The sequence below is a fragment of the Bubalus kerabau genome, chromosome X (genome assembly GCF_029407905.1).
Source record: "Bubalus kerabau isolate K-KA32 ecotype Philippines breed swamp buffalo chromosome X, PCC_UOA_SB_1v2, whole genome shotgun sequence".
Classification (NCBI taxonomy): Eukaryota; Metazoa; Chordata; class Mammalia; order Artiodactyla; family Bovidae; genus Bubalus; species Bubalus kerabau.
Window position 1 is genome coordinate 22089617 of NC_073647.1, and position 23819 is coordinate 22113435.

General features: G+C 38.0%; 1 protein-coding gene across 4 annotated transcripts in view; it reads left to right on the forward strand.

Moving 5' to 3' along the window:
* Nucleotides 1–22491, forward strand: part of PHF6 (PHD finger protein 6) — a 48442-nt gene extending 25951 nt beyond the window's left edge. Inside the window, exons 6-11 of one of the 4 annotated variants that reach the window (XM_055562884.1) lie at nt 2225–2394; nt 2555–2698; nt 8619–8723; nt 11177–11310; nt 19498–19627; nt 20639–22491. In XM_055562884.1, coding sequence (XP_055418859.1) covers nt 2225–2394; nt 2555–2698; nt 8619–8723; nt 11177–11310; nt 19498–19627 — 683 coding nt within the window. In that variant the 3' untranslated portion in view covers nt 20639–22491. Of the gene's footprint in view, nt 1–2224; nt 2395–2554; nt 2699–8618; nt 9286–11176; nt 11311–19497; nt 19628–19956 lie in introns of those variants that run through there. The other 3 variants (XM_055562883.1, XM_055562885.1, XM_055562887.1) reach the window with 3 other exon arrangements.
* The last annotated feature ends 1328 nt before the right edge of the window (nt 22492–23819 follow it).

Below are 23819 nucleotides of genomic sequence, written 5' to 3' on the forward strand. Positions count from 1 at the left end.
AATGTGCTTTTATTGCTTTAAAAAAACCCCTTAAAATATTTATTAGGAAAGATCAGCATCTGAGAATAGGAGTTAATATGCTTTCTCATGGAGAAATTAGTCCATGGAATTATAGTCAATAATTTATGGTAAAAGAAAAATCAAAATAGGTATTAGAACTGTACCTAAAACTTTCTGTAGTTTGACTCTAAGACTGAATATTTGGTTTTTATATCTTTTGAATACCAAATACATTGTCTTATATACTGTACACCCTCAATGAATAAAATATTTGTAGTGAATAACCAAATGAAACACCTCTATTAATGGTACAAATTCTTTTCAAATTGCTGGGAAGTACAGTTCTGAAACTTCTACATTAATTTTGTTTAATCCATTAAAGTATGTACAGACAGCCTGCAACATAGCTTTCCTACCACTTACGTTAGAAATTCCTTTTATACTTAGGAAGTGAAAGTGTTAGTTGCTCAGTCTTGTGCGACTCTTGTGATCCCATGGACTGTAGCCTGCCAGGGTCCCCTGTCCACGGAATTCTCCAGGCAAGAATACTGGAGTGGATTGCCATTTCCTTCTTCAGGGGATCTTCCCAACCTGGGTATTGAACCAAGGTCTCCTGTATCTCCTGCATTGCAAGCAGATTCTTGACCATCTGAGAGCCACCAGGGCTTAATATTTGTTTACTTGATCAGTTGCTTAGCTCATTTGTAGGTGACTTCTTTGTTGAATTAGGTCTTTTGATTTTCATGTTAAAGAGCTATCTAGAACAGTGCTTCCCAATAGAACTTTTCTGCCATGATAGAAACATTCTATATCTGTGATGTCTAGTAGAGACTCAGTTTACTGCATGTGACTAATAAATACTTAAATGTGGTCAGTCAGACTGAGAAACTGATGGTTTAATCTTATTTAATTATAAATGACTTAAATTTCAAAAAAAAGCATGTTGCCAGTGGCTGCTATATTGGACAGCACAGATATACATGGGCTTCCCAGGTGGCACAGTGGTAAAGAATCCAGCTGCCAATGCAGGAGACACAGGAGACACAGGTTCAATCCCTGGGTTGAGAAGATCCCCTGGAGGAGGTAGCTCAGTCAGGAAAGAATCCGCCTGCAGCGCAGGAGACCCAGGTTTGATACCTGAGTTGGGAAGATCCCCTGGAGAAGGAAACCAAACTACTCCAGTATTCTTGCCTAGAGAATTCCATGGACAGAGAAGCCTGGCAGGGTACAGTCCATGAGACCGCAAGAGTCAGACATGACTTAGTGACTAAACCACCACCACTACCTGGAGGAGGAAATGGCAAACCACTCCAATATTCTTGTCTGGAAAATTCCAAGGACAGAGGAGACTGGCAGGCTACAGTCCATGGGGTCACAAGGAGTCAGACATGACTGAGGGACTGAGCACACATGCATGTTATACCTACTTTATTTTCATTTAGTTTTCCAAGTTATTGTAAGTTTAAATTTTGGGTAATTTTTCTGATTTCACCAATAGTGTGAGGGAAAACTCTTTGAAACCTATGGTAAAAAAAACACACACACAACACAAGATCTAATTCTTTTTTTTTTTTAAGTTATTTATTTTATTATTATTATTTTGGCTGCACTGAGTCTTTGTTGCTTTGCGTGGACTTTCTCTAGTTGTGGTGTGGGCTTCTCACTGTGATGGCTTCTCTTGGGGAGCACAGGCTCTAGAGTGTGCAGGCTTCAGTAATTGTGGCCCATGGGCCCAGTATTTGTGGCTAACGGGCTCTAAATTGTGGGCTCAGTAGTTGTGGCTCATGGGCTTGCTTGCTTAATGGCATGTGGAATCTTCTTAGACCAGAGATTAAACCTGTATCCCCTGCATTGGCAGGCAGATTCCTATCCACTGCACCACCAAGGAAGTCCAACAAGATCTAATTCTAAAATTTCCCTTATTAGTATTTGGAAATGTTTACTGAATTATGTGCACAGTCGGGATCACAAAACTCATTTGCATATAATTATAAATTTGATGGAAATAATTAATTTACAATGATTATAATAAAACTGTTTCTTTGTATTTGATTTTCATTGCATTTATATGAAATGTTAGGCTGTTACATCAAACATACCACAGACCATTTCTCCTCATATCTTGAGGTGATATTCTGAGGAAAAACGTATGTTCTAAGGACCCATGAATTAATGCTCATTTTAAGATTGGTCCATGTGAATAAAGCTTTTGTTCATTTTTAAGCAGCTGATTTAGAAGAAAGTTTTAATGAACATGAACTGGAGCCTTCATCGCCTAAAAGTAAAAAGAAAAGTCGCAAAGGAAGGCCACGAAAAACTAATTTTAAAGGACTGTCGGAAGATACCAGGTCTACATCCTCTCATGGAACGGATGAAATGGAAAGTAGTTCCTATGTAAGTAGAAAATCGTTGGATTCTTACTTTTGTGGCAACATGAGTATACCTGTGTTTATAGGTAAAGTTAATCATTTGAAGTGTTAACTAAGCTTGAGGTACTGATAGCATATTTTTTATGGATTTTTTTCAAGCTTTTCTTTTTCTTTCACGTTTGCAGAGAGATCGGTCTCCACATAGAAGCAGCCCTAGTGACACCAGGCCTAAATGTGGATTTTGTCATGTAGGGGAGGAAGAAAATCAAGCAAGAGGAAAACTGCATATATTTAATGCCAAGAAGGCAGCTGCACATTATAAATGCATGGTAAGTATGGTTCTTTTTATATGCTTTTAAATCCAAGTTTTGGAAAGGCATTTAGCTAGTGACCAAATATAGAACTTCCCTCCACAGTATTGGTGTTTTAGAATTAGGAATAGCATATCCTATAATCCCAAATCTTTTTAAAAAGTATAATTGACTTACAACATTATATGTTTCAGGCATACACCATAGCAGTTCAATGTTTTTATATATTATGAAATGATCACCACAATAAGACTAGTTACCATGTATCATACAAAGTTGCTGCTAAGTCGCTTCAGTCATGTCTGACTCTGTGCGACCCCATAGACGGAAGCCCACCAGGCTCCCCCGTCCCTGGGATTCTCCAGGCAAGAACACTGGAGTGGGTTGCCATTTCCTTCTCCAATGCGTGAAAGTGGAAAGTGAAAGTGAAGTCGCTCAGTCGTGTCTGACTCTTAGTGACCCCATGGACCGCAGCCTACCAGGCTCCTCCGTCCATGGGATTTTCCAGGCAAGAGTACTGGAGTGGGGTGCCACTGCCTTCTCCATCATACAAAGTTACTACAGTATTATTGACTAGGTTTCCTATGCTGTATATTACATACCCAGTTCAGTTTCTCAGTCGTGTCCGACTCTTTGGGACCCCATGGACTGCAGCACACCAGGCCTCCCTGTCCATCACCAACTCCCGGAGTTTACTCAAATTCATGTCCATTGAGTCAGTGATGCCATCCAACCATCTCATCCTCTGTCATCCCCTTCTCCTGTCCTCAATCTTTCCCAGCATCAGGGTCTTTTCAAATGAGTCAGATCTTTGCATCAGGTGGCCAATGTATTGGAGTTTCAGTTTCATCATCAGTCCTTCCAATGAATATTCAGGACTGATTTCCTTTAGGATGGACTGATTGGATCTCCTTGCAGTCTGAGGGATTCTCAGGAGTCTTCTCCAACACCACAGTTCAAAAGCATCAGTTCTTTGGCACTCAGCTTTCTTTATAGTCCAAACCTCACATCCACACATGACTACTGGAAAAACCATAGCTTTGACTAGATGGACCTTTGATGGCAAAGTAATGTCTCTGCTTTTTAATATGCTGTCTAGGTTGATCATAACTTTTCTTCCAAAAAGCAAGCATCTTTTAGTTTCATGGCTGCAGTCACCATCTGAAGTGATTTTGGAGCCCCCCAAAATAAAGTCACTCACTGTTTCCATTGCTTCCCCATCTATATGCCGTAAAGTGATGGGACTGGATGCCATGATCTTAATTTTTTGCATGTTGAGTTTTAAGCCAGCTTTTTCACTCTCCTCTTTCACTTTCATCAAGAAGCTCTTGAGTTTTTCTTTGCTTTCTGCCATAAGGGTGGTGTCATCTGCATATCTGAGGTTATTGATATTTCTCCCTGTAATCTTGATTTTAGTTTGTGCTTCATCCAGCCCAGCATTTCTCATGATGTACTCTGCATATAAGTTAAATAAACAGGGTGACAATGTACAGCCTTGACGTACTCCTTTCCCGATTGGGAACCAGTCTCTTGTTCCATGTCCAGTTCTAACTGTTGCTTCCTGACTTGCATACAGATTTCTCAGGTTAGGTGGTGTAGTATTCCCATCTCTTGAAGAATTTTCCACACTTTGTTGTGATCCACACAGTCAAAACCTTTGGCATAGTCAATAAAGCAGAAGTAGATGTTTTTCTGGAACTCCCTTGCTTTTTGATGATCCAGTGGATGTCAGCAATTTGATCTCTGGTTCCTCTGCCTTTTCTAAACCCAGCTTGAACATATGGAAATTCATGGTTCACGTATTGTTGAAGCCTGGCTTGGAGAATTTTGAGCATTACTTTGCTAGCGTGTGAGATGAGTGCAATTGTGCGGTAGTTTGAGTATTGTTTGGCATTGCCTTTCTTTGGGATTGGAATGAAAACTGACCCTTTCCAGTCCTGCTGAGTTTTCCAAATTTGCTGGCATATTGAGTGCAGCACTTTCACAAAATCATCTTTTAGGATTTCAAATAGCTGAACTGGAATTCCGTCACCTCCACTAGCTTTGTTCATAGTGATGCTTCCTAAAGCCCACTTGACTTCACATTCCAGGATGTCTGCCTCTAAGTGAGTCATCACACCATCATGGTTATCTGGGTTGTGAAGATCTTTTTTGTAGAGTTCTTCTGTGTATTCTTGCCACCTCTTCTTAATATCTTTTGCTTCTGTTAGGTCCCTACCATTTTTGTCCTTTATCAAGCCCATCTTTACATGAAATGTTCCCTTGGGATCTCTAATTTTCTTGAAGAGATCTCTAGTCTTTCCCATTCTGTTGTTTCCTCTATTTCTTTGCATTGATCGCTGAGGAAGGCTTTCTTATCTCTCCTTGCTATTCTTTGGAACTCTGCATTCAGATGCTTGTATCTTTCCTTTTCTCCTTTGCCTTTTGCTTCTCTTCTCTTCACAGCTATTTGTAAGGCCTCCCCAGACAGCCATTTTGCCTCTTTGCATTTCTTTTCCATGGGGATGGTCTTGATTCCTGTCTCCTGTACAATGTCACGAACCTCCGTCCATAGTTCATCAGGCACTCTGTCTATCAGATCCAATCCCTTGAATCTATTTCTCACTTCCACTGTATAATCGTAAGGGATTTGATTTAGGTCATACCTGAATGGTCTAGTGGTTTTCCCTACTTTCTTCAATTTATGTGTGAATTTGGCAATAAGGAGTTCATGATCTGAGCCACAGTCAGCTCCCGGTCTTGTTTTTGCTGACTGTATAGAGCTTCTCCAAGTTTGGCTGCAAAGAATATAATCAGTCTGATTTTAGTGTTGACCATCTGGTGATGTCCATGTGTAGAGTCTCCTCTTGTGTTGTTGGAAGAGAGTGTTTGCTATGACCAGTGCATTCTCTTGGCAAAACTCTATTAGCCTTTGCCCTGCTTCATTCTGTACTCCAAGGCCAAATTTGCCTGTTACTCCAGGTGTTTCTTGACTTCCTACTTTGGCATTCCAGTCCCTTATAATGAAAAGGACATTTTTGGGGGGTGTTAGTTCTAGAAGGTCTTGTAGGTCTTCATAGAACTGTTCAACTTCAGCTTCTTTAGCATTACTGGTCGGGGCATAGACTTGGATTACTGTGATATTGAATGGTTTGCCTTGGAAACGAATAGAGATAATTCTGTCATTTTTAATATTGCATCCAAGTACTGCATTTTGGACTCTTTTGTTGACTATGATGGCTAGTCCATTTCTTCTAAGGGATTCTAGCCCACAGTAGCAGATATAATGGTCATCTGAATTAAATTTACCCACTCCAGTCCATTTTAGTTCGCTGATTCCTAAAATGTCGCTGTTAACTCTTGCCATCTCCTGTTTGACCACTTACATTGCCTAGATTCACGGACTTAAGATTCCAGGTTCCCATGCAATTTACAGCATTGTTCCCATGCTCTTTACAGCGTTGGTCTTTACTTCCATCACCACTCACATCCACAACTGGGTGTTGTTTTTGCTGTGGCTCCATCTCTTCATTCTTTCTGAGTTACTTCTCCACTGATCTCTAGTAGCATATTGGGCACCTACCGACCTGGCGAGTTCATCTTTCGGTGTCCTCTCTTATGCCTTTTCATACTGTTCATGGTGTTCTCAAGGCAAGAATATCTTGCCTTGGTTTGCCATGCCCTTCTCCAATGGAGCACGTTTTGTCAGAACTCTCCACCATGACCCATCCGTCTTGGGTGGCCCTACATGGCATGGCTCATAGTTTCATTGAGTTAGCCAAGGCTGTGGTCCAGGTGATCAGATTGGTTAGTTTTCTGTGACTGGTTTTCAGTCTGTCTGCCCTGGTTAGTTTTCTGTGACTGGTTTTCAGTCTGTCTGCCCTCTGATAGAGAAGGATAAGAGGTTTATGGAAGCTTCCTGATGGGAGAGACTGCCTAAGGGGGAAACTGGGTCTTGTTCTGGTGGGCAGGGCCATGCTCAGTAAATCTTTAATCCAATTTTCTGTTGATGGGTGGGGCTGTGTTCCCTCCCTGTTATTTGCATGCCTGCTATGCACGCTAAGTCGCATCAGTCCTTTTGGACTCTGCGCAACCCTACAGACAGCAGCCCACCAGGCTCCTCCATCCGCAGGATTCTCCAGGCAAGAATACTGGAGTGTGTTGCCATTTCTTTCTCCCTGTTATTTACCTGGGGCCAAACTATGGTGGAGGTAATACAGATAATGGCAACCTCCTTCAAAAGGTCCCATGCAGGCACTGTTACACTCAGTGCCCCCATACCTGAAGCAGGCCACTGCCGACCCAGGCCTCTGCCAAGACTCCTGGACACTCACGGCCAAGTCTGGGTCAGTCTCTTGTGGGGTCACTGCTCCTTTCCCCTGGGTCCTGGCATGCACAAGGTTCTGTTTGTGCCCTCCAAGAGTCTGTTTCCGCAGTCCTCTGTAAGTTCTGGAGGCTCTATGGTGGGGTTAATGGCGGCCTCCTCCAAGAAGGCTTACGCCACACCCAGGTCTGCTGCATCTAAAGCCCCTGCCCCTGCAGCAGTCCATTGCTGACCCGTACCTCTGCAGGAGACACTCAAACATGGTTCTGTCTCAGTCTCTTTGGGGTCTCTGGGTCCTGGTGCACACAAAGTTTGTTTGAGCCCTCTGAGCATCTCTTTTAGATTATGTTCTATAATCCCAAGTCTTCATAAACTCTAGATTTTAAAATATATAGTGTTTATGATTTTAGTGGGATTTAAAGTAATCCTGATTGTAGTTACTATGTTCCAGATAATCCATAATTAACAGTCTTATAACTAAAAACATCACCTTTATAAACTTGTCTTGGAAGCTGTGTTTAGACCCCACTATAACCTGGTAAAAATCTCTCTTATTGTATTTCTTATACTGTATTGCAGTTATTCATTTATGAGCCTTAATTCCTTGAGGGTAAAAACTATATCTTTGCATCATTAGATACAGGTCTGACATATAGTATATGTAAGCATTTTTGAAATAGGTTGTATTGAAATTATTTATCCCATTGATGATTAGCTTTTAAAAATTATATTATTTATAGAATTCCCTAGTGGTCCAGTGGTTAGGACTCTACACTTTCAGTGCTGAGGGCCTGGGTTCAATCCCTGGTCAGGGAAGGAAGATCCCATAAGTCATGTGACATGGCCCCAAAGTTTTTTTAAGATTATATTACTTATTTCAGGAGTTCTTAATTAGAGATGCCTATCAAATTTATGTGGGGAGGTTTTTCCAAAATATATATCCCTGGAGTAGATCCCAAACAAGTCTGCTGCTGCTGCTGCTAAGTCGCTTCAGTTGTGTCCGACTCTGTGCAACCCCATAGACGGAAGCCCACCAGGCTCCCCTGTCCCTGGGATTCTCCAGGCAAGAACACTGGAGTGGGTTGCCATTTCCTTCTCCAATGCATGAAAGTGAAAAGTCAAAGTGAAGTCGCTCAGTCGTGTCCGACTCTTAGCGACCCCATGGACTGCAGCCTACCAGGCTCCTCCATCCATGGGATTTTCCAGGCAAGAGTACTGGAGTGGGGTGCCATTGCCTTCTCCGCCAAACATGTCTAGTTGGAAAAAAAAATCTCCAGGTGATTCTGATCTGTATCTGTGGTTGAAATTTGTCAGTTGAAACTATTTTTTTAAACTTTGTGGAAATGTAAAATATTTGAGATGGCAGGATGACACTGCTGAACTCTTCTTGTTTAATGAAGCATTTAATCTTGTTCCTGTACTGGCAATATTAGTTTTATTCCATTGTTCTTATTTTGAGTTATATTTTAATCAGACATGTGACTAGATTAAAAAAATATTTGAGTTGTATTTGATTAAGGAAAAGTCATCTTTCTCAGGATATTAAAATAATGTAACACATTTGTGCACACATTGTTTAATCTTTTCCTCACTAGGATTCTGAATATTACATGTTTTTGCATTTTTCTTCTCTAGTTATTTTCTTCTGGCACCGTGCAACTCACAACAACTTCAAGAGCAGAATTTGGAGATTTTGATATTAAAACTGTACTGCAGGAGATTAAACGAGGGAAAAGAATGGTCTGTGCTTTTATGTTTATGCTATGCAACGTTACTCTTCTGACTTTGTGCTTTAAATTTAGAACACATCTTAAATTCATCCAGTCACCAAAAATTTTAATATAAAGTAGTTCATGTGTTAAAGCAAAGTATATATTTGACTCATTTGTAATATAATAAAGGATGCTGATGTTACTGAAAGTTATTCTTTTTTCTATGTAACTTCATTACTTAAGAGATTATACAGAGATTTATATTTCAGGGTATTTTGAGAGTCTTTTGATAAAATAAATGAAGATGTGAATGTGACACACCTTATTAAGTTTAAAATGTTAAATTGTTTAAGCTCGCTTTAAGAAAAATTTCATGACCCCAATAGAGTATTGAGATCCTCCCCATGTTGTTATTCATTCTTTTTTTTTTTAATAAAAGGAAAAGATTTTTTTCAGAGCCTTCTGTTTAAAGTTCACAAACATAGTTGTCTCTTAATATGTTTATCATAGCTTTAAAGTTTCCTTTATAAAATGTGCCTAAGTCTCGTGTTTTTAAACATACTGAATTACTAATAAATAGCTTTAAGAAATATTGGCATCTTTATTTGATCACTTACTCCTTTACAGTTTATGAGTATTATAAAATGTTCTAGGAATGCAAAATATTTAAGACAGCAGTTGTCTCTAGAAATGACTTTATTTAAAAAATTTTTATTGTGAAAGTTTTCAAACATCAAAATTAGAAAGACTAGTAACACATGTCTATCCATCACCTTGACTCATCAAGAATTTGCGGCACTCGTTTCATCTATGCCTTTTATTCTTGTTGCTTGAAGTATTTTAAAGCAGAGCTGAGACTTCATATCATTTCACCTCTACATATTTCAGTATGTATCTCTTAAAAGTTGGGCATTTTCTTACCTAACCACAATGTTATTACAACTTACAAATTAACAATGAGTCTTCAGTATCATTTAATACCTAGTTTGTATTTGTTTTTCCCCAACTGTTTTAAAGCTATCTTTTTAAAGTTGGTTTGTGTGAATCGGAGGAGGTTCACACATTGCATTTGGTTGTTACATATCCCTTATAGGTAATTTAGGGCACTCCGTCCTCCCTGTCTTTATTGTTTCTGTTTTGTTGTATGCCACTGACTTGTTGAAGAAAATGAATGAATTGTCCTATAGAACATCCCACATGCTTTATTTGTCTGTTTGCTTTTTCACAATGCCATTTAACTTGTCCCTCTATCCACCAGATTTTCTTTTAAAGTGGAAGTTAGATGTAAAAAACTGATTAGATTCAGTTTTCAACATTTTGGGGGGTAAGAACTCTTCACAGGTGGGACTATTTCATCCATATTTTATCACATCAGACAAGTCATAAATGTCTGATCCTTGGATTCAGGTGGTGAGTCAATCCCTCCATTGTGAAGTTCCCCTTTGATCTGTTTCAGACATTGCTGATCTTTGTCTGAATTGATTAGAAATGACTTTTTCTCTGTGGAACTGCATTTTTGAAGGTATAAAGATTATTGATATCATCTGTTCCATTTAAATCCAGTTCAGTTTCTTGATACTTTGATTATTCTTTTAAAAAAGGAAACTCCTTTAAAACAGAATGTGGAGTATTAAAAAAAAAAAGGGGAAAACAGTCATATTATGTTGAGCAATGTTGTTATGTCATACATCTGAAGTCCAATAGGTGACTAGGATAACAATTCAGTTCTCTTGATCAGCTTGCTTACTTCTACACTATTGACCGTTAGTGTCAGCACTAACCTAGCATTTTCCCATGTGTGCTTCAAAGGAAATCGGTCCATCAAGATGCTCTCCCACTGCTCCAAATTTAAAAGGGCATCTGGAATTCAATAAATTTGGAAACTGTTTACTATACCCTCCTTCCTGGAGGAAAGGCTGTCAGAAGTTCTGCAATCAAGTAATCTGTTTAAAACTAGCATTTCTCAAACTTCTTTGACTATGAAACTCTTTTGCCAACAATCACCTTAAGTCTTACAAGAATTTCAGCCCCTTAGTCTCTTTCTGCCCTTTTGCCTACTTGGTAGCAGTCCCTTTCTGGGGCGCAATGCTTTCCTATCTTCTCATTCTTCCCCCTGGTCATAATAAGAAAGGGACTGATTGCAGGGAAGAGAAGAAGCCAACCACTAAAATATAGAAATGTGTGTTTGCCAGTATTAAGGAGTGTTCCCTTTATGTTTCAATGTCAGATTGCTAATGGTTAGTAGAGTTAAATAATGGAAACATCAGGGGTGACTACATATTAGAAAGTCAAAGTATGATTTAGATTGCAACATTATTTAATATATATGCTATACTATAAGTTCAATGTACTCTCTTTCAATAGAAAAACTTTTCTTTGTAACATGGAATGTTTGGCTGAAATATGGCTAAAATAGAAAAAATAAGATTGCATAAACTTGGAAATACTGCTTATAATTATTATTTCTCTTCCCCTAAACAGAAATGTACACTTTGCAGTCAGCCCGGTGCTACTATTGGATGTGAAATAAAAGCCTGTGTTAAGACTTACCATTACCACTGTGGAGTACAAGACAAAGCTAAATACATTGAAAATATGTCACGAGGAATTTACAAGTAAGAGAACAACAATTGTCCATTTTCCTAAACTTGTCAGTAAGTAACCGCCCTTAAATAGATGACATTAGTTTACTTGCTCACGCTTCTTAGGTGATGTTTAGCCAAGTGTAGAATACTGAGGACTCTGTATGAGTGCTGCAGTGGCATTTTCCTCTGCCTAGACATCTCTGGATTAGCATTTGTTTATCCAGTGTTTGTTATGCTTCCTATGTGCCTGGCCTTGGGCTAGGAGCTGAGCATACAACAGTGATCAAAATGGACACAGACTGTGTCTTCATGGAAGCTCACAGTCTAGTGGGAGAAACATATCAGTCAAATGGCCACATAAATAAAAATACAATCACAAACTTCATAAACGGTATAAAACAGTGGTCCTCAACTTTTTTGGCACCAGGTTTCCGGTTCCGAACCAGAAGACAATTTTCCCATGGACTGGGGGCTGGGGGGATGGTTTCAGGATGATTCAAGCTCATTACATTTATTGTACTAATGATAATCTATTTGCAGCTACTCCCCAGCGATAGCATCACCACCTCAACTCCACCTCCAACCATCAGGCATTAGATTCTCATAAGGAGTGTGCAACCTAGATACCTTGCACGTGCAGTTCACAGTAGAGTTCGCCCTTCTATGAGAATTCAGTGCTGCCACTGATCGGACAGGAGGCGGAGCTCAGGCGGTAATGCAAGCAAAGGGGAGCAGCTGTAAATACAGATGAAGCTCGGTTTCCTCACTCACCGCTCACCTCCTGCTGTGCAGCCTGGTTCTTAACAGGCCATGGACTGGTACTGGTCGGGGTTGGGACCCCTGATGTAAAAGTTCTGTTACAAAGTGCTGTGAGAGCATATAAGGAGGAGGAGCTAACCTAGTCTGTAGTGGAGAAGTGTCTAGGAATTTCCTTAAGGAAATAGTGCTTGAGCTGAGATATGAAAGGCAAAATGGATGTGGGTGTTGGGAAGGTGTTCTAGGCAGAGGGAACAGTGTGTGCAAGGCCCTAAGATGGTCCACAAGCCAGGGTGCAAATGGAGGGGGGGTGATGGTAGGAGACTACTGCTGCAAGTCCAGGTGAGAACTGCTGGTAGATTAGAATAGTAGTTGTGAAGATAGAAGTCTAAAGGTACTCTTGAAAGACTGATGAAAGAGTAAGGTTTGGAGGTTTGGGATTCTATGTTGCCTTCGTTTTTTTATGGTCTTCTCCTTACCTGTGCTGCATTGGACTAGTGGTATCAATATGAATCTATAATAGTTCCCATTGTTTAATCAAATGGAGAGTAAGTTGATAGGGATCCCTGAATATTTATTTGGTTTGTCTTCGCAAGTTGTAAAGGACTTCCTTGCTCTCACATTCCCAGTGTGCAGTAAACCAAGGACCCAGAGTCAGCTACCTCATGGACAAAGCAGTTTGTGTCAGCAGTCACCAAGCCATTTGGGTGACTGCATGAGGTGCTAATGCTGTGTTATAAACTTGGCCAAACTGTGCTTAATAATAAAGGCACATGTTTTTCAAATGAATTCTATCAAGCCTTTAAGGAACAGATAATTCCAAAGTTATTTTTAAAAGTCCTGCTGCCGCTGCTGCTAAGTCGCTTCAGTCGTGTCCGACTCTGTGTGACCCCATAGACGGCAGCCCAGCAGGCTCCTCTGTCCCTGGGATTCTCCAGGCAAGAATACTGGAGTAGGTTGCCATTTCCTTCTCCAATGCATGAACGTGAAAGTGAAGTTGCTCAGTCATGCCCGACTCCTAGCAACCCCATGGACACATAGCAAAAAATGGAAAACTTCTTGATTCATTCTGTAACACTTGCATAGTTGTGACACTAAATCTGACAAAGATGCCATTTAACAACAGAAATTTAAGAACTAGAGACTGATCTTACTTTTATAAATATATGTACCAAAATCCAAAATAGAATATTAGAAAATCAAATCCAGGGCTGTAGTCTAACAGTTTCAAGTTTATTCACAATTAGGACTGTGACCCATTGTAATTAATAAAGAAAAATCCTAGTGCTTTCCTAGTGGAAACTGAAAAGACATTTGATATCATTCAACATCCATTTCTGAATTTTAAAGTAAGGTAGCAAAAGTGCTCTTGGTTGTAAGCTAGGAGTCTTACTAGAGTGTTAAGAGAAAAAAACAGCTTCTTTGGCATTAAAGTAAATGGACCATGGTTCTTAACCAGAAGGTAGAGAGAGCCCTCTTTAAAAATGGTCATGCCCGGGCCCTCACAGTAGGTTGAGGCCCAAACCATGTATTTTATAACTTGCCAGGACTTCCCTGGTGGCTCAGATGGTAAAGTGTCTGTCTACAATGTGAGAGACCTGGGTTTAATCCCTGGGTTGGGAAGATTCCCTGGAGAAGGAAATGGCAACCCACTCCAGTACTCTTGCCTTGAAAATCCCATGGACGGAGGAGCTTGGTGCAGGCTACTGTCCATGGGGTCGCAAAGAGTCGGGCGTGACTGAGCGACTTCACTTCACTTCACTTAAGTGATTCTCAAGTTCATCTCTAATTGAGAACCACTATACCAATACACTTTAATTCAGATCAGCAACAAGACAAGGGTGCCAACTACCAAAGTCACTTTCACTGTTCTTCTGGAGGGTTAAGCTGGTACAACAAGGAAAGGAAGGAAAATGTATAGTAAATATTGTGAAGGAGAAAAAATTGTCAATATTATTGATTTCATTGTCTACCAAGAAAATCCAAAGAAATCAACTCTGAATTTATTAACAATTTATAAGAGCTCACTCAGTAAGACTGCTGAATATGAGATGAATTTTTAAAAACAATTCCATGACAGAAAAACCCCCACAGTTCCATGGCAACACACTCCAGTATACTTGCCTGGAGAACCCCATGAAGAGAGAAGCCTGGCAGGCTATAGTCCATGGGGTTACAAGAGACTCAGACATGACTTAGCAACTAAACAACAAATAGCTAGTTAAAAAATGTAAAGGAAAACTGTCTCCCACTCCCCCCCAAACTCTTACTCCTCTTCACACACACACACACACACACACCCCAAAGGTGAACTTTGTCTTAAAAAAATAGCATCTTACATAGGACCCCAATGAATAACAAAGTATATTATGATCTTTGATAGACTCAACTTTGAAAGATACCTGTTTTTCCCAAGTTATATATTTTAATACAATTTTAATTAAATCCAACTTTTTGACAGTTTTATCTAAAAAAGTAAATGTATTATTGTCTATTAGTAATGATTGTTACCTTATATTACTGGAAAAAGAAATGGAAACTTAAACAAGATAGAAGTTTGTTTCTTTCCTGAAAGACGTCCAGGGGAAAGCAATGCAGATGTGGTAGGCAGCTTTTCCGTGTTATCATTGGTCCCCATTTCCTTCTTCCCGTTGTCTCTTCCTTCCATAGGAAGCAGGAGGAAGCAGGGGCAAAGGAAGATGAAAGGGCCAAGTTGCTGTTGCTCCACCTGAGTCAGGCTTTAATCAGCTTTCCTGGAATTTCCATACACTCAGCATCTCATTTGCCAGAATTTAGTCACGTGTCCAATGGAGTCTGGGAAATATAGTTTTAGTGGACACATTGCTACCCAAACAAAATATGGTTTAGTACTATGTAGGTAAGGGCAGGGATAGATATTGGAGTAGCCAACTAATCTTTATCACATGAAGCCAAGAAAATTTTTAATGCAATTGAGAAGAGAAATCTTCCTGTTATATATCAAAGCCAATCATATAGTATAGTAATGAAAATAGTATGGTACTGGCCCAGGGATAAAGATCACTGAAGATAGATCCATATCTTTGTTGGAATCTTAGAATCTAAGAAGATGTCTTAGTGGATATTGCTGCTCTCACTAACAATGCAGTGAAACTTCTTACACATACATGTTCTTGCACTGTTGTTTGCTCAGTCCACACAAGCAGACTAGTAGTAAAAGATATATATTGTTTAAGGTTTAGGTCTCCAATGATAAACTGCTCTCCATTTTATATCTGTGGTTCTTTAGAGAATTTAAATATTTTGCTTTTATCTGGGGGGAGGCAGAGTTTACAGAGGAAGTTTCCCTTCCTGGTTAACCTGTGTGTGTTGCCAGTAAGGACTTGGACACCATTAAAACTAATTTCAGAAAGGGAAATGTTCACAGAGTTGGAGGCTTTCTGCTTAGAGAAGTTGTAATGTTTCAATCATGTGCTGAGTCACTCAGTCGTGTCCAACTCTTTGTGACCCTTTGGACTATAGCCTGCCAGGCTCCTCTGTCCATGGGATTAATTTTTCAGGCAAGAATACTGAAGTGGGTTGTCATTTTCTTCTCCAAGGGATCTTCCTGACCCAGGGATCAAACCTGTGTCTCCTCTGTCTCCTGCATTGCAGGCAGACTCTTTACCCGCTGAGCCATCAGGGAAGCCCCCAATCCAGATATAGTCTACCAATTGAACTGAACTGAACTGAATGTTTGTTAAGTTGCCAGGGGAACAGAGCTAAAGAGTTAACCAAAGGTGAAATTCTCATGCAGAAAGGGGAAATATTTTTATTAATGTTTCACCTACAATAGCAAGAAGAAAAGAAAGAAAGGAAAAAAATCAGAATTCCATCAAGAGACTTAGTAAATGAATTTTAGTACATACAAGCATCTAGTGGAATGCTATGCAGCAGTTAAATAAAGTAGACCCATGTGTAGAGTTATGAAAGAGGTATTTCCAGTCAAGGGGGAAAAGTTGCATAATTCTATTTTAGCATATGTAAAGTATATGCATACAAGATATGTGTATACATGTATACATGCATACAAGATATGTGTATACATGTATACATGCATACAAGATACATGTATTTTTTAAAGCCTGTTTGTCCAAATTATATTTAGATCCCATCACATTATAGGATTGTTTTTGGCCACACTGCACAGTATGTAAGATCTTAACTTCCTGACCAGGGATCAAACCCATGCTCCCTGCATTTGAAGCACAGAGTCTTAATCACTGGACCACTGGGGAAGTCGCATGGTTTTTATACATAGAAAAATTTCTAGGAGTATAGACAGCAAATGTAATGGTTGTCACCTCTTATTCATTGCATAGGGAAGAAGAGACAATTTTATATTCTCCTTTATATAGTCCATGAGCAATACATTATTTTTTAAAGTAGCCAATAATGTTTTATTTTTAATTTTATTTACTTATTTATTTGGCTGGGCTGGGTCTTAGTTGTGGCATATAGGACCTAGTTCCCTGACCAGGGATTGAACCCCAGCCCCCTGCATAGGGAGCATGGAGTCTTAGCCACTGGACCACCGGGGAGTCCCCCAATAATATTTTAAAATAACAAGCTCATTTAAAAATATTTAAAATCAAATATATGAGAATTGTTGTATTTAAAATTTAACTTTATTTAGATATTCTTTTCACAATAGTTATCCATTTTCATTTCAGAAAGAAAATGGAAACTATAGATAAAAATAAAACTTAGTATCAACTTTAATTCTAGCATCAAAGATAACTTTTAAATCTTTTGGAATGTTTTCTTCTAGACATTTATGTGATTATTTACATGTATACATTTAAAAAACCAAACTTTCTTATATATAATATTTTATAACCTGTTTCCCACTTTCTGTATCTTTAGTAGAGGCATTTTTTCTGTGATGTTAAACAGCAGCACATCACCATTTTAATGGTTGTCTAGTATTCCATTGAATGCGTGATTTAGCTTGTTTAATCAGTTCTTTTAGACGTTTAGATGGTTTTTGTAGTAGTTAGAACACCATGTTGCAGTGGTCATCTCTGAACAAAAATATTTGGACTGGGATCTATGATGATTTGAAATGTTCTTTTTATTTTTTCACATTGAAATTTGTTTCTAAACTTAGAAGGTGGAATCTAGCTTTTTTCATGGAGACCATTGAGTTCAAATAAGTCCATAACCAAGTAGTTTGGGGAGAGAAGAATGGGCAGATAGGAGGAAATGAAAGGAGGAATATTTCTACATGAAATGGCTTCCTTCCCTTCTTTCTTTACCAGTCCTCTCTGGATCATGAATCAGTTCAGTCGCTCAGTCATGTCTGACTCTTTGTGACCGCATGGACTACAGCACGCCAGGCCTCCTTGTCCATCACCAACTCCCAGAGTTTACTCAAACTCATGTCCATTGAGTTGGTGATGCCATCCAACTATCTCATCCTCTGTTGTCCCCTTCTCCTCACCTTCAATCTTTCCCAGCATCAGGGTCTTTTCAAATGAGTCAGTTCTTTGCATCAGGTGGCCAAAGTATTAGAGTTTCAGCTTCAGCATCAGTCCTTCCAATGAATATTCAGGACTGATTACCTTTAGGATGGATCATGAATATATTCATATTAAAAAGGCAAGGGAAGATTATATAGTGATCTTTGTATCCTGTTTTATTGTATTTCTAAACTATATACATATATAGTTTTCTAAAATTTTAGCCTCCCACCATAAAACAGTAAGTTCTGTGACAGCAGAGATCTTTGACTAGTCAACACCTGTGGCCTGGGTGTCCAGACTGGGGAAAGACACATAATAGGTCTATGGGAAATAGTCCTTGAGTGAAAAATAATCCCAGAGAAGATTAATATTTTTCTAACAAAGAGCTCGTCTTTTAGATAAAATTCTGTTATAAAAATTTCTAAAACTACACAACTCCTAGTCTCAGCAGGTACCAAGTTATTGCACAGTTGTTTCATCTACATTTTTTTTCTTTCTGAGGTATGTTAAAGCAGAATCCCAGATCTTCTGTCATTTTATCCTTAGGTATTTTAGTATCACTGTGCAATTATTATCACACTTTTTAAAATTAACAGTAAATTCTTAGTATCATCTCATACCCAGTCCACTTGCACCTTTCCCCAGTTGTCTTGAAAATGTTCTTTTGGCCTTGATTTGTTCAAATTTCAATACATTCACAGTCCTTACATAGCATTTAATGGAAGTCTCTTAAGTCTCTGTCAATAAAGAACAGTCCCCACTCCACCCTTGCCTTTTCCTCCTACTTATTGAAGAACACTGATAAGTTGTCTTGGAAAAGCCCCTTGTTCTAGGTTTTATCTATTTGCTTGTTCGTGGTTTCATATACCATATACCTCATTTCCTACCCCTCTGTATTTCCTGTATTTATAACTTGGTTCAAAGGCTTAATTAGATTCAGGTTGTATTTTGGAGGAAGATACTTCACAGGTACACTATAAAAAAGTCTCACACTTGATACTTGAAGTCATGATTTAAAAAGTGATTCCTAATGTTCAGTGTTTGAAGAGTAGAAATTCTCCTTAGTTCTTTGAAAATGATTGAAAATGTTTTAAGAATAAAAAGTGATGAACAAAACTATGTCAGAAGTCAATTATCTTTGTTGCCCCCCCAACCCCACCTCTGCCGTTTATTCTACTCACTTGTTAGAAACGTTCATGTTAAAGCTACTCTTACATCATCTGTGGCAGATGAATTCTTACGTGATCATCTTTTATCCATTGCTGCCCACAAGAGGGCATCTACTGAACATTTTTTAAGCATTGTTCCATCTTGTCATCTTGTGTATAATTGCCTTAAAACTAAGCTCAGATCATCCCCCACCCTTCTCTGACTATGGTGGAGATGATTGATTATGCAAAATATATTGGTGCGTATATAGTAAAACACCAATAGTAAAGCTTCCCTGGTGGCTTAGATGGTAAAGAATCTGCCTGTCAATGCAGGAGACCTGGGTTGGATCCCTGAGTTGGGAACATCCCCTGGAGAAGGCAATGGCTACCCACTCTAGTATTCTTGCCTGGAGAATTCCATGGGCAGAGGAACCTGGTGAGCTACAGTCCATGGGGTCACAAAGAGTCAGACAAAACTGAGCAACTGACACTTGCACATATATACTGAAAATTGATATTTTTATGTTGGCTGAAAACCTTTTTAATCTCATTGGGCAAAGTGAGGAATTGCCTTATATTTGAACATATGTGCTAACTTTCATCCTAAACCAGAGGTTTTATTTGAGATGAACTTTTTGTATCTCATTAATAGAGTGCTTTCCTTTCTATTAAATAGAAATGAACCTTTACCTAATTGTGGAGAGTTTTTAAGCATGGATGAGGAGACCATATTTTAAATGGGCATCAACCTCATCCACTAATGATGTAAATATGTTCTCATCAATAATGACAAAACATTTTGAGATTTTTATCTTTCATCGTTGTAGACTATATTGTAAAAATCATAGTGGAAATGATGAGAGAGATGAAGAAGATGAAGAACGAGAGAGTAAAAGCCGAGGAAAAGTAGAAATTGATCAGCAACAACTAACTCAGCAGCAGCTTAATGGAAACTAGGTATGAAAGTTAACTATATTGGCTGTGTTGTCAGAATACAGTACACACTGATAAATATATATTGAACTAATAATGTGCAGTTTGGTTTTTTTTTAATGCTATTATATTTAGTTAAGCATGTTACTAGAATGCTGAGGATGTGTAGGTTTGCATAGTTTTTTTTCTTTTAACTAGCTGATTTTGTAACTGTAAAAACAAGCTATCCACTTTATCAATAAATGTAGTTGTAGTGTCAAACCAATAAGATATTCTTGCTCCTCAATAACATTTTATTTATTGTGCTCCCCTCAAGCATCATATTTTACATTTTTTTATCATCTTTTAAACAGGTTCATGGGACAGAGTTAGAAAACTGGGAATGAATAAGACATCCATAACTACTATTCTTTTTTCACTGTTTTCTAAAATCAAAAAGGGTTTGTAACTTTTTACTGCCCAACTCTTAGATCCTTCATTGAACTGCCTAAAAGCATCTTGTTTGTTTTATGAGCCTTCACTAGATGGCAGAGTTTGACATGTTGGTATTACGTAGCTGTAGTTCGCAGTTTCTGGGAAGCAATTGAAACACTATTAACCCTGTGTATAGTGTCAACAGTTAAAGCAGACATTGAAATGAAGTAAGCTATATTTCTGGACTGAACAAAGTTCTACTGTTTAGAATGTCCAAGTTTGTTTAGTGGATTCATACTCAAGGGAAAGTGTAAGCAAATTTCACTTTACAGTACAAACATGCCTCTGGTGGCAACACATGGGGATTTTTGAATTTTTTTTCCACGCTCAAGTAACGGAGGCTAGAAATGAAGAGAACCTTCTTTTTCTCTTGGCTTTGACAGCACATGCTAAAAAATCTCTTCCAAGAAGTGTGCTAAAGCTTTTCATTTGGTTCCTGTTAAAGTTGTTCTCACTAACCAGCATGGACTCGGGCAACTGGTGATTATAAGCTTTGAGCTCCAGTGCTTATGCCAAAATTCTCTTGACAGTAAACCTCTTCTCTTTTCATGTCATACAAAGAGCTTCTAGCAAAATGATTGGATCCTTTCAAGTTTAAACTAACATTTGGCAACAGCAAATGAAACCTCTTTAAGATTTAAGGGGTTACCACTTACTAAGGACTTTAGCCACCATGTCTGAAACTTGTTCCTCTCAAGTGCCGTGTTTTTGTGGAACACTTCATATATTGGCCCAAAGTATGTAAGGAGGTCTCATGTGCTGTAGAAGTAAAAAAAAAAAAACAGTCTTTGCATAAAACAGTATTTATTTTTAATTTTGTGACCACTATTTTAGAAACTTTATTTAATATTTTTAATGTTTTCATTCATTGCTTTGCTTATCTATAAAATAGGCTTCTGTGACCTATTTTCCTTCTGGTAACGTTCGGTATTATTTCATTGATCATCAGAATTGTTTCTCAAAGCCTAAGAACCCAGCTTTTTAGAAAGGATTTTCACACTGGCATTTCTAGCTAGTGATATTTTCTTCCATTTACCTGCTGAAGCACATTTATCTATTTCTTTGTGGCAAAACCAAAAAAACTTTAGTTGTGTTCTGCCTAATATTACCATAGCACCTCAGTATCAAGGGTAGGGATTCTGATTTCTGGTTTATTAACCTACCACATTAAAGCAGATTAGCCAACAAGAAATAACATGTTAACTTGACTGTACATTGAGATGTTCTGCAGATTATGGAAAAGCATTTTAAAAATGTAACAGGTGGAAAATTACACTGTGCTTAATGACTGATTTTTTTTAACTGCTAGTCCCTTAAAGTCACATTTGTCAAGTGTGTATTCACACATTTACTTAAATCAAGGGACTCAATGATTGCTTTATTTTAACCATCTTTTATTATTTTTAGAAGGAAACTAGCTTTAGTAATGGATTGCCCTATACGTTGTTCTCCTTTTGCTCTAAATATACCATTGGATTTTTTTGTGTATGTATGTGATGAATTTTCAAAATTCACCATGACTTGAAGTGCAACGACAGATCTAGATGTTTGTTTACCAAGCTATGTGACTTTTCCCAAAGGATCTGTACTTTATTTCCTTACAGCAGCTTGAAACCCATTATTTTAAATCTTTGAATCACTGTGTCTAGATCATTTTTACATTGTGTGCCATAGACTTACCCACGGAATAATAGAGCACCTTCATTTTTGGACAACTACTGTAATGATATTTTTAGGAAAAATGGAAGGTGCCAAGGGGTAATAATGGCCAGTCAATAATCATATAATGAACTTCAAATACTATAGCTGTCAGTTAATAAATTTGTTATGTAATAAAGTGTATGACTTTGTATGGGTTTCTTCAACCCTTTCTCTGCCACTAGCAACCAGAATAGCACTTTACCATTTGGTTGGCTAGATACGTGGCTGGCTACCTATTTTTCTCACTGTGGTGTCATTGGCTAAACAGTCTTTCATTAAAAATTGAAATGTAAATTGAAGTCACATGAAAAATCACCTTCGGTTGTAAACTTCCAATATTTTGATTCTCTATCCATGTTTTCGTCACATGCTGAGTAAAAGTGCCTTACAATGTAAAAATTGTACAGTACTTATGTTCCCAAGTAGCATCATCATCTTTTGGGTAGTAATTACATTGTGGTATGAATATTTAGAAAAATGGACCTCAGCAGTGTATTTACTGTTCATCTCTTAAGTCCTTAACTGTAGTTTTAATAAGCATGACATTATTTGATAAGTATATAACATTTACATCATTTCAAAAAATACTGCCATGACTGTCCTTTATGCATATTTTAGCTTAAAATTTTGAAGCATTTTTTCTTTTTTCCTTTTTTCCCTTTTTTTTGTTTTGTTTTTGTTATCGATATTAAACAGTGTAATCTTTGCAAGCATATATTGAAGATTATTCTGGAGCATTTATTGCCTTACCAGAAATGTTAGTAAGAAATGTTCTTTAGAGTAGAAAGATAGACTTGAGTTTCTATACTTTAATGAGCTCTTTGTTCCTGGGGGGAGGGGGGGTGGGAAGGGTGAGTTTTACTTTCATCTCAATTTATTAAAAACCCACAACTGAAGTACATTTTATTTCAACGATCATCAGTTTTAGAATTTCAGATAGTACTTGCTCAAGAGTACATGTTACTCAAGATACTAAGAGAATAACAAGATATGTAGATCTACTGTTGAATCAGAATCTATGTACTTGAACAAATGTGTGAATCTTAAATATCTCAAAGCAAAAGAAAAGTGTTCTAGAATGTTGTTGCTTTTTTAAGAAGCACTAAAGTTAGACCAAGGTATACAGTTTTGTTCTAACAGACATTTAGGTTATTGTAAAGATAAGGAATGCATTATGGGTCAAAATCAAACATTCCTCTCATATTATGTATATTTTGTTCCTGTTATATTGGCTTTATTTTCAAAATTGTAGTTTGTAGTATTAGTTTCCTTTTATTGGTATTCTTGCATATACTATTCATTCAATAAATGAGTTATGACTTTCATGTTTGTACTTATGTCTTTTTTGTGCAAGGGTATGATGAAGCTTATCTGTAACTGCAATAGTATTATGTTCCTTTTAGTCTTGCTATTATTTCAAGGTGAAATGCCTAGTTTGTTTAATAACTTTGTGGTTAAATAAGTATGAGAGAGAGAAAAATGTGAATTTGAGTTAATTTTGACATTTCACACATAAGGCTTTATCAGGGAGAGAAACAGCAAATCTTTCAAAAGTATAATAGAACTGCATTACATCTTGTTTCTTTTATCATTACATGATTCAGATACCTATGACTTACATCAGATCCTCTGAAACCTAGTTAGAAGGCGATTTTAAAGATAAACCCAAACTCCTAGTATAGTTTATCAGCTTGCTCATAAGGGTGCAAGGTTAATATCCTTGTCATAAAGGAATTCCATCTTAAAGATTTAAATGTACTTCCTTTACTGTGGACACTTCTAGCAGTAGTGCTCATATATTGAGGTGGTCCTATTGAGGGCAGAAATCAAAGTTTTGGTTGGTAGAATATACTCATTCCATACATATAATTTCTAACCTGCATGCCTGCATCCCTACTCAAGAGGAAAAAGAAATCAAGCAAGAGACTGCTGATTAATGCTGGAACTAGAACTATAGTGTGCTTTATTGCAAATGCTACCTGTCATGTTTGGGTGAGTGAGTGAGTGAGTGTGTGTGTGTGTGCGTGTGCGTGCACATTGA